We start from the raw sequence: 18,691 nt of genomic DNA, 5'->3' as shown, positions 1-18,691 counted from the left end.
ATAGAAGGTAAAAAAGATTATGGTTTTGTTAGATCCAAAATGTGTAATAAGTCTGGTAAAGACCAGCGGCAGAAAGCCAGACCCCGCTATAGTGTCTATACAAGCCGGTATTTGGGGTTATAAAACAGTTAATGTGTGTATTTCTACTCCCTATGGTACCATAAGTCACAAGGTTGCAATAGAGCCTACCTTAGAGTATGAAGTAGTGCTGAGGAAGGATTTTCCATTTTTTCAGCAGTTGTGGGAAGATAGTCAGGTGACTAGAGCAGGAACACCTGATAGGCTCACAACACTTGATTTGCACCACATAGCAGGGGACAGTAACTCAGCAGAGGCTGAGGATGGGGAGTGTCAGCAGACCCTAGGTGTATCTCCGGAGGGAGTGTGCCGGACCACTAGGGGAGCTGAAGAACAGTCCGCGAGTCAAGATAAAGAGGTGACTGGAAAAGAAGCTACGGAGATGGCTGTGGAAAAACAAAAACTCCCGAAAAGAGTACCGGTGGAGCTGGGGGCTGCAAACAGAGTCCTAAGTGAAGGAGATGTGGCGTCTGGACCAGAGAGGGGTTGTAACCAGGAAGGTCGAACCACTGGACCAGATATTGTTGCAGACCCAGGAGCCCTAGTCGTTTTTGCCAGGCCATGGAGAGACTGTGACAAGACAAAAGAAAAGTCTGCCAAGGAGCCGAGAGACAGTTCAGAGGAACTGTTCTGGAATCACCCTGACTCGCTGGTGCCAAGAGCCATTGAAGTCGTTGCTAGGGGCAACAAACTTACCGCCAATGGATTGCCGGTCCGACGGGAGTGTTTAGCAAGAGTCTCCAGAGTTGCCAACGTGGTGGGAGAGGAAGAGTGCCAGGTGTCGGTGGCACCTGTTGTTGATGATAATAACAAGGCACAAGTGGCCGCAACCCCGAAAAAGGGGGAGACTTCATTTAGAGATGGAGAAGAGCTGGGTTGAGTGTCTGACAGAGGACCAGAGGATGTCTTAAGGTCTAACAGCAAGAGTGATGAGACCGCTGTCAGTAAAAGGTCTCGGAAAAGACGAGCTGGCCTTGGAAAAAAACTGGAGCAGATCCAGAATCTGGAAGAATCCCTACAGATGGTCTCTGTGAAGTTGACGGAGAAAGAAAAAGAAGTACATCGCTTGACAGAGGAGAGGGACAAATCGTTTGCTGACTTTAAAAAAGAGCAAGAAGTGAGGCTTCAGCTGGAAAAAGTCATGGAGCACCACAGAAGTGAGTTTGTGGCTCTGCAGGATGAACTGTCCCGCTCCCAGGGTCTTGTGACCAGCAAGGAGAGTGAAGTGGAGAGTCTGGCCAAGCGGATGTCATTCCAGGAAGAAGTGAGTCTTCTACATGGTGCATATCAGGCTCTGCGGAGTGATCACAAGGCTAGGCTGGTAGCCATGGAAAAAATTGAAAAAGAAAAGAATGAAATGAAGATGGACGTTGATGCTCTTGCCAGCAATCTGGAGTGTCTCTGAAGCTAATAGACAACTTGAGGAGAAAATCAAGGTGAAGAATGCCCTTGCACATGCTCTTCAATCTGCTCGTCATGACAATGACTTGCTCCGTGAGCAGTATGAGGAGGCCCTGGAACAAGTTGAGACCCTGAAACTTGAAAACAAGAACTTGCAACAGGAGATCTCAGATTGGTGAGAGTGGAAAATTTATCAACGAGTTAGAGAAGACCAAGAAACAGTTGCTGGACAGTGAGAAGATGATCTCTGCAAAGCTCAAGAGTGAGCAGCTGAAATATATAAAGCTGGAAGATGACATGAAGATCTTAAAAGAGAGCCTGAAGCGCAGAACGAAACACGCAGAAGGTCCCACGTAGCTGCCTTGGTTTTGCTGAGAGCGCAACTCTACGAGCACGTGGGTGTGCTGGCGGACAATGTTGAGGAAACAATTGCTGTCTTCGGAAGATACTGTCAGGGACTTGACAGAGTTACTTGACAGCGAGAGGATGAAGTCCGCTAAGCTCCAGTGTAAGCAGCGAAAATGTAAGAAAAAGGAAGAGGACCGGGAAGTTCTAAAAGAGAGCAGAGACCAAGCTATGGTGGAATTGGCTCAAGAAAGGCTTCTGGGGCAGAAGTTACGGGATACAGGGATGCTTTCTCTGAAGCCCGGTAAAAAGTCCTCTAATGCTAAGATTGAGGTGAAGCCCTGTAAGAAGTCCCCTGAAGCTAGGACTGAGCTGAAACCTGGTGGGAAATCCTCTGAAGTGGAGACTAAGGAGAAGTCAGGCGGGAAATCCTCTGAACCTGAGCAGACCAAAAATTCTGAAGGTAATGCTGAGGCAGAGAAATCCTCTGAAGCAGAAGCTAAACCAGAGACAACCTCAAAAGCTGTGAGTAAAGAAAATGGTACAACTGAAGCTACAGGTGAAGAGAAGAGTAAGCCTGAAGAAGCTGCAAAGAAGAGCCAAACAGTAGTAGAAGCTGATTCTACACAAGAATCTGAAGGAGCCAAAGACTCTGAAGCCAAATCTGAGGAAGCTGGTGCCCCTGAAGAGAAAGCTGGAAGGGATGAGGTGAAACCATGTGAAAAATCCACTGAAGTCAAAATTGTGGTGAAATCGGGTGGGAAGTTCTCTAAAGTTGAAACTGAGATGGACCCGTGTCGGAGGCCCTCTGAAGCTACAGAGAACAAGACAGTGGTTGGTGAAGCCACTGAGGCCAAAAGATTTTCTGAAGCAGAGGCAGAGGTCCGGCAAGCCAGAAGAAGACAAAGGTTAGAAGCATCGGTCATCTCGGTCCTTAATTTCAAGAACCCTGCCCACACCAGGGTGAAGAACCTGGTAATGGAGAGGTGTGACCGAGAGACTTGCAATTGGTGGCTGGTAAAAGTACGGAAGAAAAAAGTCAAGGATTTCAGAGACTGTGGGACAAAAGTTGTCCAAGAGAAAGGAAAGGCAGATGGTTTCTGCCTTTCAAATACATGTGCTCCTTCCCGGTGGTCTGAGCAAAGGGGGGGGGGGGGGATATGTGACAAGGTGGCAAGGAAAGGGTGTATTTCCTTGCTCACCCTGAAGAATCTCACCTGCTTCTTAAGTAATGAGGCAGCAGGGAAGGGGGGGGGGGGGGGTGTATATAAGATGGAGACGCAGTCTGATCTGTGCTCTCCCTGGGAAACAGCATGTTGCTGTAGGGGGAGACACTCGGACCCTGTTGAGGAAGCACAGAGCTGGAATCTGTGAGTGGTTCAAGAAGTGGTGTGAACTGTGAGTAACAGGTTGCAGGAGTCACATGTTTAACTGGCTGAGGAAAGCTCACCAGTTAATAGTCAGGGCATGCTGATATGTGTAGTCAGTGACCAGACGGTCTAGGATTTTATTTTGTTCCTGCGTTATGTTTGTTTTCTCCCTGCAACCTGTCTAAATAAAGATGGCAAGGTGCCAGGCTTGCATGAATAACCGTTGTCTGCGGGTTTATTGAGTGGAATCGTGTCCCGTGGCAGTGTCCAGGACAATCCCGGAGCTATCCCCAAGGAGGAATCCTTACACCCTTTAAAGGGGTATTTCGATATAAGCATGTTATCCCCTATCCACAGATAACATGCTGATCTGTGGGGATCCTAGCAATCTGACCACCACTGATCGGCAGAGATCCGAGGTAAAATCTGCCCCCGGAATAAATGGAGCTCAGTACTCTGCAATGTTCAGAAGCCCCCGCAGAAAATCAACGAAGCATTAGTCCTGCATGTACAGTATACTCCAGGGGACATTTCACCTCCATTCTACGAATCAAGTCCCAGAAATCGGACCCCCACCACTCCTGTGGATAGCGGATAACATTCTGATATTGGGAAACCCCTTTAACCTCTATATTAATACAATGTTCTACAGCCTTTTAAAGGGGTATTCTGCCCCCAGACATTTTATCGCCTTTCCAAAGGATAGGGGATATGATGTCTGATCAAGGGGGTCCCGCCGCTGGATGACTGGTATGCCGCAAGAAATGAAAATAGCAGTGAACCTGTACATAGCTAGTCCTGCTCTCAGCTGAGAAGTGGAGACAATTGTATCCAGTCTAGACAATGCTCTGTGAGCTAAACAGCCTGGACTCCAGACTGATACATTGTACATAGCTAGTCCTGCTCTCAGCTGAGAAGTGGAGACAATTGTATCCAGTCTAGACAATACTCTGTGAGCTAAACATCCTGGACTCCAGACTGATACATTGTACATAGCTAGTCCTGCTCTCAGCTGAGAAGTGGAGACAATTGTATCCAGTCTAGACAATGCTCTGTGAGCTAAACATCCTGGACTCCAGACTGATACATTGTACATAGCTAGTCCTGCTCTCAGCTGAGAAGTGGGGACAATTGTATCCGGTCTAGACAATGCTCTGTGAGCTAAACATCCTGGACTCCAGACTGATACATTGCACATAGCTAGTCCTGCTCTCAGCTGAGAAGTGGGGACAATTGTATCCAGTCTAGACAATGCTCTGTGAGCTAAACAGCCTGGACCCCAGACTGATACATTGTACATAGCTAGTCCTGCTCTCAGCTGAGAAGTGGAGACAATTGTATCCGGTCTAGACAATGCTCTGTGAGCTAAACAGCCCGGACTCCAGACTGATACATTGTACAGACTAGTCCTTCTCTCAGATAAGATATGGATTACAACTATATACAGTCTAGACCATGGGTGTCAAACATGCGGCCCGCGGGGGGCAGGGTCTTGTGCAAAGGGGGGCATGGGGTCTTGTGCAAAAGGGGCATGGGGTCTTGTGAAGGGGGGTCATGAGGTCTTGTGAAGGGGTCATGAGGTGTTGTGAAGGGGTCATGAGGTGTTGTGAAGGGGTCATGAGGTGTTGTGCAGGGGGGTCATGAGGTGTTGTGCAGGGGGGTCATGAGGTCTTGTGAAGGAGGGTCATGAGGTCTTGTGAAGGGGTCATGAGGTGTTGTGCAGGGGGGCATGGGGTCTTGTGTAGGGTGGGCATGGGGTCTTGTGCAAAGGAGGCATGAGATGTTGTGCAGGGGGGCATGGGGTGTTGTGCAGGGAGGGCATTTTTTTTTTTTTTTATGCGGCCCACATGAACTTAAACCTTGTTTTTTTGGCCCATGTTAGCCTATTAGTTTGACAGGCTTGGTCTAGACAATTCTCTGTTGGCAAAGGCAACAGCTGCAGAAAGCTCACTGCTAGTTTGTATCTATCTGTTTGTTATGTCTTGTGCTATCTTCTCGTGTCCTGGAACCTGAAACAAGGCTGTGCGCAATGGATATAAAGCAAATATTGGTATTTAAGGCAGTATGATACAGTGGTAGAAATATGAAATAAACAGTCTGCAGAATATGGAAAAATGGAGATTCTGTAAAAAAATTATTACAAAAAATAAGCTGTGTATAAAGGGGTACCCCTGGACATCTTATCCCCTATCCAAAGCTCAGAAGTGGAGACAATTGTATCCAATCTAGATAAATCTTTTGATGTTCATGAGGTGCGGTTGTTCCGGGTGGCATTCTCTTTGGCGTTTTTCGTGTATTTTCATGTGTCGGAGTTGGTGTCCCCGGTGGATTGTCATTTAGTGAGGTGGAGCCAGGGCCAGATTAAGGCTGCCTGGAAGACAGAGGTTGGCAGTATAGCTCCCCAGCATTTGGTGCAGTATAGTTCCCCCACATTAGGTGCAGTATAAGTTCCCCCACATTAGGGGTGCAGTACAGTTCCCCCACATTAGGTGCAGTACAGTTCCCCCACATTAGATGCGCAGTACAGTCCCCCCACATTAGGGGTGCAGTACAGTCCCCCCACATTAGGGCTGCAGTACAGTTCCCCCACATTAGGTGTGCAGTACAGTTCCCCCACATTAGGTGTGCAGTACAGTTCCCCCACATTAGGTGCAGTACAGTTCCCCCACATTAGGTGTGCAGTACAGTTCCCCCACATTAGGGGTGCAGTACAGTTCCCCCACATTAGGGGTGCAGTACAGTTCCCCCACATTAGGGGTGCAGTAGAGTTCCCCCACATTAGGGGTGCAGTACAGTTCCCCCACATTAGGGGTGCAGTACAGTTCCCCCACATTAGGGGTGCAGTACAGTTCCCCCACATTAGGGGTGCAGTACAGTTCCCCCACATTAGGGGTGCAGTACAGTTCCCCCACATTAGGGGTGCAGTACAGTTCCCCCACATTAGGTGCAGTACAGTTCCCCCACATTAGGGGTGCAGTACAGTTCCCCCACATTAGGTCCAGTACAGTTCCCCACTGGGTGGAGCTGTGGTCAGGGTCGGTGTGCTGCAGGATTCTGCGGTCCAAGATGGATCAGGTGGGTGTGGGCTGCTGGGTAGTTTTAGATGAGTTGGCGGGTTCCTAAGCCAGTGGTCGTAACATCATGGCCACGGCCCTCGTGACGGCCAACACGCCCCCTCGCTTAGACATAAATGGGGGGGTGAATGAGGGGAGTATGGGGACGTGGTGTGATGACACGAGTGGGTGTGGCCATGAAGACACGATCACGGCCTCCGTCTCATAGAGTTGTGAACAAAATGTTCAGAACGCTGAAGCACCGGAGTACCCCTTTAAACTAGTGACAGATATCTTTAAACACTTTTGTCAAGATTACAAGTAACGTATGAGTATTGTACTGACCTTGAACTTGATAATAACTGGCAGATTTGTTACAGAACCTGCCCAGGAAGCATAGCGTTGGTCATTGGCAACTGGGTTATCCATGGAAAAATAGCTGAGCGCAGAGATGAATTTGGGTTCTCCTCCTTTCACAATGGCTTCACCTCGAACCTCTGTACCACTGGCACCTACAAATATTAAGGACAAAAGTCAACGTTTTCTGGTGAGAATGAACACGTTCCATGAGTGTGTACTAATCTATCTGTAAGTTTGTTGTAGTATATTCTAGTTACCCACTACAAAATAAAAAATATAAAATAGAATTTTTTTTTTTTAAAGACCTTGAATAGTCCTTTTTGTCATTACAAATTTTTTTCATCACAGCTTGTATATGTAGTTTTTATTTTATTTTTTCTTCATTCATGGGAAAGCACTTTAAAAATGTCAGGAGCCACGCTTAGCCTAAAACCCCAGTGGGGCAAAACAGATAAAGCTTCTCCTTGAGGAGAATACCAAAAAGCATGTGGAGTCTTAGGGCCCATTTAACAGAATCCCAATCTGAATGGGATTCTGCTGCTCCAGGCTCACTATAGAAGTTCCACATCAGAACTTCATATTTTCGGGGGCATTCTGCACACAAAAAAAGCCATAGGTCAGTGGGACTTTGAATTGTAAGGGTTAATTTCTCCTGCAAATTCTGTGGGAAATTAGCCCTAATTCTGAAAATGTTTTGCTTAAAAGGGCTACTACGGTGGAAAATATTTTTTTATTTTTATTAACTGGTGCCAGAAAGTTAAACAGATTTGTAAATTACTTCTATATAAAAACCTTAATCCTTCTAGTACTTATCAGCTGCTGTATACTCCAGAGGAAATTGTGTAGTTCTTTTCTGTCTGACCACAGTGCTCTCTGCTGACACCTCTGTCTATGTCAGGAACTGTCTAGAGCAGGAGAAGTTTGCTATGTGGATTTGTACTGCTCTGGACAGTTCCTGAGATGGACAGAGGTGTCAGCAGAGAGCACTGTGGTCAGACAGAAAAGAAATGAAAAAAGAAAAGAACTTCCTATGGAGCATACAGCAGCTGATAAGTAATGGAAGGATTACGATTTTTTAATAGAAGTAATTTACAAATCTGTTTAACTTTCTGGCACCAGTTGATTTAAAAAAAAAAAAGTTTTTCACCGGAGTACCCCTTTAACGACGCAGGACGTATATTTACGTCCTGCGCCGGCTCCCGCGATATGAAGCGGGATCGCACCGCGATCCCGCATCATATCGTGTCGGTCCCGGCGCTAATCAGTCCCGGCGCTAATCAACGGCCAGGACCCGCGGCTAATACCACACATCGCCGATCGCGGCGATGTGCGGTATTAACCCTTTAGAAGCGGCGGTCAAAGCTGACCGCCGCTTCTAAAGTGAAAGTGAAAGTGACCCGGCTGCTCAGTCGGGCTGTTCGGGACCGCCGCGGTGAAATCGCGGCGTCCCGAACAGCTGATCGGACACCTGGAGGGCTCTTACCTGCCTCCCCGGTGTCCGATCGACGAATGACTGCTCCGTGCCTGAGATCCAGGCAGGAGCAGTCAAGCGCCGATAATGCTGATCACAGGCGTGTTAATGCACGCCAGTGATCAGCATAGGAGATCAGTGTGTGCAGTGTTATAGGTCCCTATGGGACCTATAACACTGCAAAAAAAATGTAAAAAAAAAAGTTTTAATAAAGGTCATTTAACCCCTTCCCTAATAAAAGGTTGAATCACCCCCCTTTTCCCATAAAAAAAATAAAACAGTGTAAAAAAAATAAAAATAAACATATGTGATATCGCCGCGTGCGTAAATGTCCGAACTATAAAAATATATCATTAATTAAGCCGTACGGTCAATGGCGTACGCGCAAAAAAATTCCAAAGTCCAAAAAAGCGTATTTTGGTCACTTTTTATACCATTAAAAAATGAATAAAAAGAGATCAAAAAGTCCGATCAAAACAAAAATCATACCGATAAAAACTTGAGATCACGGCGCAAAAAATGAGCCCTCATACTGCCCCATACATGGAAAAATAAAAAAAGTTATAGGAGTCAGAAGATGACATTTTTAAACGTATACATTTTCCTGCATGTAGTTATGATTTTTTCCAGAAGTGCGACAAAATCAAACCTATATAAGTAGGGGATCATTTTAACCGTATGGACCTACAGAATAATGATAAGGTATAATTTTTACCGAAATATGCACTGCGTAGAAACGAAAGCCCCCAAAAGTTACAAAATGGCGGTTTTTTTTTCGATTTTGTCGCACAATGATTTTTTTTTCCGTTTGGCCGTGCATTTTTGGGTAAAATGACTAATGTCACTGCAAAGTAGAATTGGCGACGCAAAAAATAAGGCATAATATGGATTTTTAGGTGGAAAATTGAAAGGGTTATGATTTTTAAAAGGTAAGGAGGAAAAAACGAAAGTGCAAAAACGGAAAAACCCTGAGTCCTTAAGGGGTTAAAGTACGGGGAGATTATTGAGTACACCCCAGTGAAAAGTTTGCGAGGGGAATGGGCAGCTGCTGTCACCAGACCAGTAAATCCTACTCAAATCCTGTTTGCCTATTTCCCCTCTGAAGATTGGGACTCAGATCCCTTTGGACTCCTCCCTCCAAGTGCTAAAGGAACAGTCGTCCAGGAGGAGTATCCTGATCCACCAGCGATGGATCCCAGGTACCATAGACCTTCAAATCATCGTTCCAGTACAGATGTGCCCAGGCCTACTCCTATGAGCGAGGAGGATTGGCCTGACCACCGGGCACCAACTCATGTACCCAGGCCTACTCCAGCTGTCAAGGAGGTTTGGCCTAACCAACGGGTACCTATGAAAGTGCCTAGGCCTACTCCTGCAGTTTGGCCTGGAGAACAGGCACCAACTAGTAATCCCTCTGTGGCGCAAGCTGCTGCAGTGCAGGTGGTGGTTACTGTTAGTCCCACCATCACCAATTCCAGCCTGGGACACCCATATTGACCCCATGCAGGGGGCCCAGTCTCGCAACCCTAGGTTCATCTCACAGCCTAGGACCACACCTGGTAGGTGAGACTGGGAAAGAAAGAAAGCTGAATAGTAACTTTGTGTAGAGAAAATAACCTGACTTGGTTGCAAGACTGACAGATTGTCGTGCAGTAGCACACTTTGTTGTTTCAGGTTCCTGCAACGGTTCAAGATTTGTGCCTGACAAGACTTTGTCAAGAAAAGTTCTCCAGTTTGCAACCAACCCTCATAAGTAATATGCCCGGCATTAGCCGAGAGACTCCTTGGTGTAGGAGATTCTATTAAGTAATGTGCCCGGCATTAGCCGAGAGACTCCTTGGTGTAGGAGATTCTATTAAGTAATGTGCCCGGCATTAGCCGAGAGACTCCTTGGTGTAGGAGATTCTATTAAGTAATGTGCCCGGCATTAGCCGAGAGACTCCTTGAGGTAGGAGATTCTATTAAGTAATGTGCCCGGCATTAGCCGAGAGACTCCTTAAGGTAGGAGATTCTATTAAGTAATGTGCCCGGCATTAGCCGAGAGACTCCTTGAGGTAGGAGATTCCATTAAGTAATGTGCCCGGCATTAGCCGAGAGACTCCTTGAGGTAGGAGATCCTAACTGATCTGAACGAAACAAATGAACTCCTTGTGTACATGGACTACTGAGCAGTACATGAACTCTTGTATAGAGACCTAAAGTAATATACTTTGGTTCAGTAAAAATGGTCATGGAGGTACACTGAGTGGTCGTGGTCCTAATGTGATGGTCCTATGTTGTGTTATCAATGTCAAATGTCAGATAACATGTATAAAGTTATTGTACACTAAAAGTCAGTGTGTACGGTCATCTATGATGTCTGGTTGTCTCCTTACAGGGGCTTTATCCTGATATGGTCGGGAGGAGCACATATCACCCCTTCACCAGCATCTTGTACATGTAAAGTAGTATGTGTAGTACACTACAGTACACATAGTTGTGTCCACCATTAAAGTACACATAGTTCAGTATACCTAAGTCAAGTATACCTTAGTCACATAAAGTAGAGCTGTATCACTCACATTACACAGTCTACTAACAGTCATATAACCAAGATTATGGCACAATATATTATATTATTATAATTAGGGATCTATGATACCTATAAATATAGTGTTGTTACATATGGCCCTACTATACACTCCTTATACTAAGAACAAATACAAAAGGAATGGGATGGAGTAATAAGTGGATAAAAATATGACTTTATTAATAATTCATTACATATTAAAAACAAGAAAAGACATCATACAGAGGGAGAAAACAACTTGTGGTGGAAAAGAGGGCGTCACTCCAGAAAGTCCACAATGTAAACTATAGTATTAAATACATTTCATACGTTGTACTACTGCTCATTCTATTGCACAATCCCATAGAGGAAATACCTCAACAACTATAAAGTGCCTAGAGACAGTATACATACCAATAAATAGAATCAAAGTGCAAATACAAGAGGGACCGCTGGAGAGACGCCACCCCAGTCATAACAGTCATATGCCAAATGTGTATAATGTCATATGTTCTTGTGTTCGTGCGCAGGATACTTTCCTGGCCAGAAAGTAGTCCTGGAACTAACCTAAAGCACGTAGTCAGTAAAAGGTAACATGAATGTCAAAATGTTATCTGTATTCATTGTCTAGCATAAAAATGTCTCAAATAAACTAATAATAGTGTTCTGGGGAGATTGTTTTTATGCCAAGGGACCCCAGTAGCCAAGGCATTGGGCAAAGGGCCTCAGGCAACCAGATCCGATAAATGTGTAATTCATAAGTCTAGTCATGTATACAATATCTAGTATATAGTCTAGTCATGGACAGTATATCACATGCATAGTCAAAAATGTCATGCTATGTTTAGTAAACAGTAATGCAAATCAGCAAATGCATAGTCCAGTTGTTATGTGCATAGTCAAAGTTCCTTACAAGTCAAGTAAATGTATATGTACAAGTTATATAACATCATTAATCCTGTTCAATCACAAAACAGAGCGTGTGTGGACTGTTATACAGATACTCTAATGTTATCCGTTATTTCACCAGCCTGAAATGGACGTTTGTGCAAAATTGCCTCAGGACTGAATCTGGCCCTGCGGCCACTTCGTCTCTCAGTGCTGACAGAACCTAAGTCGAGGACGACTTATGTTAAGTAAGTGGGTTTGTGATGTCCCAGTACAGGACATGGTCCTGTACTACCCTTAGTCCCTGTCAGGTTGAGACCCTCAGTGACCTGGGGGCTCCTCTGCATTGTCTTCCCCTGTTGTTTCCAGAATGTTGTGTATATCACTTTAATGCCTAGACAGTATCTTTATGTATAGATAGAGCAGAGGACCTGTAGGAGGTCTCAAGGACCTGTGGTCTGTCACATGTTATGCAGTCACATGATTTGTTGTCACATGTTCTCCCAGAGAGCACCAGCTTAACCTATAACCCACAGCTTGACCAATGGGCTTTAGCCCAGCTTCCCACTATATAAAGGGGCAGACAATATAATTCAGCCTCTTGTACCATCAGTCTTTACTGAGACAGCAACCACCAGAGATCTCAGTGCAAGTGATCAGCATCTGGAAGACCCCAAAAGCTACAGTCATTCCAGTAAGTCTCAAGTCTATGTCTGCTGTTACTGAAACTAGTAAAGTCCTGCATATAGTCAAGTCAAGTCCAATCTCAAGTCAAGTTTATTACAAGTGTATTGGTCCAGCAAGCTGAGGGGTCCTTCTGGGTCCTGGCCACTTCTCTGGGAATTCTAACCTTAATTGTGAAGATAATTTCATCTGTCTTATACTCAGTAAAGCCTCCGTTTGACCATAACTGGATGTGGACTCTCATTTCACTACAAGCAACTGGGATAGCGGAGAAACCGGGCGTGTGGTGTTCCGGAACCCTAAAACGACACTGGCGTCACGAACACTAGGGGTTAACAACATCTTGCCCCCAGGGTTAATACCATCTGATCCCACCACTCACACCGCTACACCCGTGGTCCTGCCATACACCGGTGGTCCACCACAAGTACATCTGCTTACGTTCTCCGCAGGGTTGCTGCACCACAGTATTAAAAATTGGATTCCATAAATTCTTGGTCACTAAGAATGTACATCACAGCTAAAAAAGTGCCCGTGAACATTGTACGTATGTGTATAGGGGCGATACCCACCTGAGGATGATCTTATGGCATCATACAATTTATTGCATTCGGTTTTTGATGATTTAAATATTAAAAATCCTGAGCTGGAGGAGGTGCATTTCTCAAAATTCGTTGTGGATCCATCTAGAAAAGAAAGAGACATGTATCTTAATATTTAGGTCGAGATACGGAGCGCCATGTTGGGCGAGTGAAAGATAAATGAAAGATTGTAATGACCAATAGAAGGATTATAAGGAGAAGGGGATTTATGATAATTCTGATCATTGAGATTTGGTGGTATATAGCAAATAGTCCATGTGCAGAATAGTAATAGAATAGTTATCATTTATAGAGGGTCTGCCAGCTTTCCTAAATACTTGCATCCCACATAACAATGCTGACCCATGTTTTTATATTTGCATTGTGTTGTTCCACTGTTATTCCTCCAAAAATATGAATAAGTTGACCATTTCACAGGGAGGGGGAGGCTGAGCTCTGAGCATCAGCTACTGTGAAGATCATGCGTTCTCTATCTACGGAGGGTCACCTTTCACTTTCATGTTGTACAGATCCCATTCTAGCAGCTGCCTCCTTATCATCCCAGTTTTGCCAGGTTTCCCTCCTCACAAGCTAGAATAAGGGGAGAGATATCTGGAGCGATGTAAGTTTTGTACCGTATACAGTCTCTTTGCTGCTATCGAGATAAAACCGGAATTCATATTCGCCACCCAGAGATCCAGAATGTAAAAAATGGGTTCCGTATCTATCTATGAGCTTTCGGTAAGCGGTGTAGTCATAGACTGATGGCAGGTTGAAGAGTTCTCTCCAGAAGGGTTCTGCGAGCAGTAAATGTTCCGGATTGTTATTGATGAATTGCGCCACTTCCACGTTATTCCTGATAACCAAGAACTGGTAACTCTGGAGAGGCAAAAACATCTCGACATTACTCAAGTTTATAAAGAAACATTAGATTGCATTTATTGTTCCAGCTATTCTTTATTTTATTTTTTTTGTGGGGGGGATAGGCCCAATCCTGATTTTTGCTATGGGGCCCCATAAATTCAATTTACACCTCTGCACCTTAGATACGGAGAGGGAATACTATCTGTATGTCACATATTCTGCTCTCACAATAGAGATAGCATCTCCATGACCTGCCTTAAAGGGGTACTCCGCCTCTAGACATCTTATCCCCTATCCAAAGTATAGGGATAAGATGTCTGATCGTGGAGGTCCTGCCGCTGGGGACCCCCGTGAACTCCCTGCTGCACCCGATGTTCGTTTAGAGCGTTGGGTGCAGCGCCGGAGGCTCTTGATGTCACAGTTGCGTCCCACTCATGACGTCACAACCCCGCCCCCTCAGTGCAAGTCTATGGGAGACTTGCAGTGAGGGGACATGGCCGTGACGTCACAAGCGTCTGTTCCGCATTGCCAGTCATCCGGCACGGAGCAAAGATTGCTCCATGCACCGGATGTCTGGGGTGCAGCAGCCGAGATTGCGGGGGGCCCCAGCAGTGGGACCCCTGCAATCAGACATCTTATCCCCTATCCTTTGAATAGGGGATAAGATGTCTAGGGGCAGAGTTAGGCTGCTTTCACACTAAAATGTATCCGTTTTAAAGATCTTTTCAATATTCCGTTATAAAAACCCTGAAAATCGGCCGTTAGAAAATCCAATATAGTCTATGGGATTTTTACATTATCCGTTTTAACCCGTTATAGCCCGTTATTAATAACGGCCGTTATTTTGTGACGGGAGAATGAACAGAAGAAATAGTGCATGCACTATTTCTCCCGTTACTACGGTATCTTCCGTCACAAAATAACGTCCGTTAATAATGGGCTATAACAGGTTAAAACGGATAATGTAAAAATCCCATAGACTATAATGGGATTTTCTAACGGCCGTTTAATGGCCGATTTTCAGGGTTTTTATAACAGAACATTGAATGGATATTTTAAGGAGTATTCCAGGCAAAAATATTTTATCCCCTATCCAAAGGATAGGGTATAAAGTGTCTGATCGCGGGGGGCCCGCTGCTGAGACCCCCCGCAATCTCCCTGCATTCTATGGGGACATGACGTCACGCCACGCCTCCTCTATTCATGTCTATGAGGTCTATGGGGGCGTGACAGCCATCGCGGGAATTCCGTAGTGTGAACTAAGAGAGTAAGAGGATCTATCACCTCTCTTAAAATGTCTGTTTAAAGGGTACCTTTCATCAAAAAAACTTTTGATATATTATAGATTAATGTATGCAGAATAACTTTCCAATAGCATGTTATTAAAAAATATGTTTCTTTCTATTTAATTTTCCACTTTGAAAAAATGACCACTAGGGGTCTCCCTACCAGTCCTTTTTTATAGATTTCAGACTCATGCAGGAGTCCTAAATCTCAGACTGCAGCTGGGACACAGACAAACTCCCTGGCAGGGAGCAGTGCTGAGCTTGTCTGTGTCCCGGCTGCAGTTTGAGATTTAGGACTCCAGCATGAGTCTGAAATCTATAAAAAAAAAAAAGGACTGGTAGGGAGACCCCTAGTGGTCATTTTTTCAAAGTGGAAAATTAAATAGAAAGAAACATATTTTTTAATAACATGCTATTGGAAAGTTATTCTGCATACATTAATCTATAATATATCAAAAGTTTTTTTGATGAAAGGTACCCTTTAAGTACATGCTTGTATTTCCCATAAAAGGAGCATTTTTACGCAACTCATTATGCTATTCCTCTGTTACTCCTCCTGCAAATGCACACATTGATTGGTACCATTCCCCATTTCAGTTGGGTGAGTTCCTATAGCCTGATACTGATTGGACGCTTTTAGACTGTACAAGGACATAACCCCCTATTGAGAAGGCAGTGGAGACACCCAATGTCCCTTATTTTATACATTTCCAAAAGGAATAACAGAGGAACTTCCCAATGCAGAGTTCTAAGAAATATATGTAGAATAGAGATTCTCTATAAGAGGGGGCTGCAGCCAAATTAAACTAGGATGTGGATGGAAATACTGCAAATAAGTTTGGCTTTGACCACAAAAATGAACTTATTTTTCACAATCGTAATATTCCATTATAACACTGCCCTTTAAACCACAAAGTGTAAGGAGGTTGTCAAATACCATCATATTTATTACAGAAACTTCTATTAGAAAGAAATGAGCAGCAATGTTACAATGTGGCTAAATGCAGTAGAATAATGGTGTGTTACTATTTATTGGATCTGGTTATCAGTATTGCCCACTTTTACTGAGATTATGAACCTGTTGCTGCATATTCTTATTAGAGATGAGCGAAGTTACAGTAAATTCGATTCGTCACGAACTTCTCGGCTCGGCAGTTGATGACTTTTCCTGCATAAATTAGTTCAGCTTTCAGGTGCTCCGGTGGGCTGGAAAAGGTGGATACAGTCCTAGGAGACTCTTTCCTAGGACTGTATCCACCTTTTCCAGCCCACCGGAGCACCTGAAAGCTGAACTAATATATGCAGCATAAGTCATCAACTGCCGAGCCGAGAAGTTCGTGACGAATCGAATTTACTGTAAGTTCGCTCATCTCTAATTCTTATGCTAATATTTTTTATTCTGATCGGTAAAGAAAGAGACCATACCCTAAATTAACTATGTATTGCCTTCCTCCTTCAATACTTAAATCATTGTGCTTTACTCTACTTTAAAGGGGTACTCCGGTGGAAAATAAATGTTTTCAAATCAACTGGATCCAGAAAGTTAAACAGACCTGTAAATTACTTCTATTTAAAAATCTAAATCCTTCCAGTATTTATCAGCTGCTGTATGCTCCAGAGGAAGTTGTGTAGTTCTTTCCAGTTTGATAACAGTGCTCGCTGCTGCCAGCTCTGCACATGTCATAAACTGTCCGCAGTAGGAGCAAATCCCCATAGAAAAAGCCTATCCTGTTCTTGACAGTTCCTGACACAGACAGAGGTGTCAGCAGAGAGCACTGTGATCGGATCGGAAAGAACTACAAAACTTCCTCTGAAGCATACAGCAGCTGATAAGTACTGGAAGGATTAAAAATTTTAAACTGAAATAATTTACAAATCTGTTTAACTTTCTGGCACCGGTTGATTTGAAAACATTTATTTTTCCACCGGATTACCCCTTTAAAGCAGCAGAGCGGCTAACTGATCCTTACCTTATTAGAGGAAAATCATTTTCACTACCTACAAAACTTATCTTTAAATGGGCACTGTCAGATACAAAAACTTTTCATATGTTGTAAAGTATGCAAAACCAATAGGTTTTCATTAGAAAATTTTCAGTATTTCATACTGAAAAAGCCAGTCAAACAACTGCTTGGACACATACTAGTCCTGCTGTGTCCATGCATCATCACCTATGTCATGGACACACTTCCTTGATTGACAGCTGTGAGCGCAGGGCTCACACCTGGAGGATAAATCCTTCCACTGTCAGCTTGTGTCCCGCTACTGTCAGTGAGGAGAAGCTGGGAGTTGTAGTTTTGCTAATGCTAGGGGAGATGTGATCAGACAGCATACTGAGGGAGGGGGCGGAGACCTGCACAGTGAGGCCACGCCCCCTCCCTTTGAATGGAATTCAGACTAGTGAGCTAAATTAAAAGTGTGATAAAATAAATAAATAAAGGTGCTAGACACATAAAAATTAGATGTACATGGTCAGGATTAGGTACTGAGTGATATATTTAAAAAAAAGTTTTTTTGTTGGATCTGACGGGTACGCTTTAAATGTTCACACACCTCTGTGGTCCTACCAAAATATAGAAGACGGTGAGGAGGATAGGTGACTGCAGCTTCTTTTCCTGTCTCCGTACATGTTTATGAGTACACCTTCCCAGGAAACATGGAGAGAAATGCAAAAGCCAGAGGATAGAAAGAGATGCAGAACTCACCTCAATGTATACAAATTCACAACTACCAGTAGGTAAATGTCCATAAACAAAAATCCCCACAGGATCACTGTTACCTTTTCTTTTGTCTGTCTGAAGGTCGTGGACACATCCTTATTACCCGCATAGTTCGATCTCACTATCTCCTGGGTGTTTTTCACATAGGACCAGGTGCTGTTATAAAAATCGTAGCTGAAAGCATTCTTAGCTTGCACCTGCAAAAATGTAAGAAACTATTTAGTCAGGTCTGAGATCTGTATCATTTTAGGGGGTTTGATTGGGGTTTATACTAATTTTAGGGGGTTTATTAGGGTCGGTTCTGGGTCTTTACAACTTTAGTGTGTCTGGTCTGGGGTCTATTATTTTAAAGGGGTTCACCACCCCTAGACATCTTATTCCCTATCCAAAGAATAGGGGATAAAATATCTGATCACAGGGGGAACGTAGCTGGAACCCCCATGATCTCTGAGCAGCACCCAGCTGCGGGTGGTCGTGACGTCCTCAATGCAAGTCTCAATGTCCTCAATGTAAGTCTACAGGAGGGGGCGTGGTTGCCACGCCCCCTCCCGTAGACTTACATTGAGGCACGCCCCCTCATAGACTTGCATTGAGGGGGCGTGGTGTGACATCACGAGGGGCGTGTCCATGACATCACGACCCCCCCCCCCCCCCCCCCGCTAGCTCCAAGCCTTCGGAACAAAATATTCCCAATGCTGGGGCAGTAGAGTACCCCTTTAAGGGGCCTGGTCTGGTTTTTGTATAATTTTAGGGGGTCTTGTCTGGAGTCTGTATTATTTTAATTTGGCAAGTGTGGGTCTATATAATTGTAGGAGATCTGGTCTGGGGTTTGTAGTATTTTGAGGGAGCTGGTCTGGGGTCTTTATAACTTTGGTGAGTCTGATCTGGGGTCTGTATCATTTTAAGTGGTCTTGCCTGGTTTTTGCATAACTTTAGGGGGTCTTATCTGGAGTCTGTATAACTTTAGTGGGTCTTGTCTGGAGTCTGTATTATTTTAATTTGCCAGGTCTGAGTCTATATAAGTTTTTGGAGATCTGGTCTG

At 44.4% G+C, this 18,691-nt stretch overlaps 1 protein-coding gene across 1 annotated transcript in view; it reads right to left on the bottom strand.

The window, feature by feature from the left end:
* C7 (complement C7) overlaps positions 1-18,691 on the bottom strand; it is a 103,330-nt gene that overhangs the window by 58,972 nt on the left and 25,667 nt on the right. The window contains exons 7-10 of the mRNA XM_056545875.1: positions 17,709-17,846; positions 13,415-13,658; positions 12,771-12,884; positions 6,593-6,759 (exon numbers count right to left, since the gene is read on the bottom strand). Coding sequence (XP_056401850.1) covers positions 6,593-6,759; positions 12,771-12,884; positions 13,415-13,658; positions 17,709-17,846 — 663 coding nt within the window. The remainder of the gene's footprint in view (positions 1-6,592; positions 6,760-12,770; positions 12,885-13,414; positions 13,659-17,708; positions 17,847-18,691) is intronic.

This window comes from Hyla sarda, chromosome 1, assembly GCF_029499605.1.
Source record: "Hyla sarda isolate aHylSar1 chromosome 1, aHylSar1.hap1, whole genome shotgun sequence".
Taxonomy (NCBI): Eukaryota; Metazoa; Chordata; class Amphibia; order Anura; family Hylidae; genus Hyla; species Hyla sarda.
The sequence above is the reverse complement of the archived record's forward strand: the minus strand, read 5'-3'. Positions and strand labels throughout refer to the sequence as shown.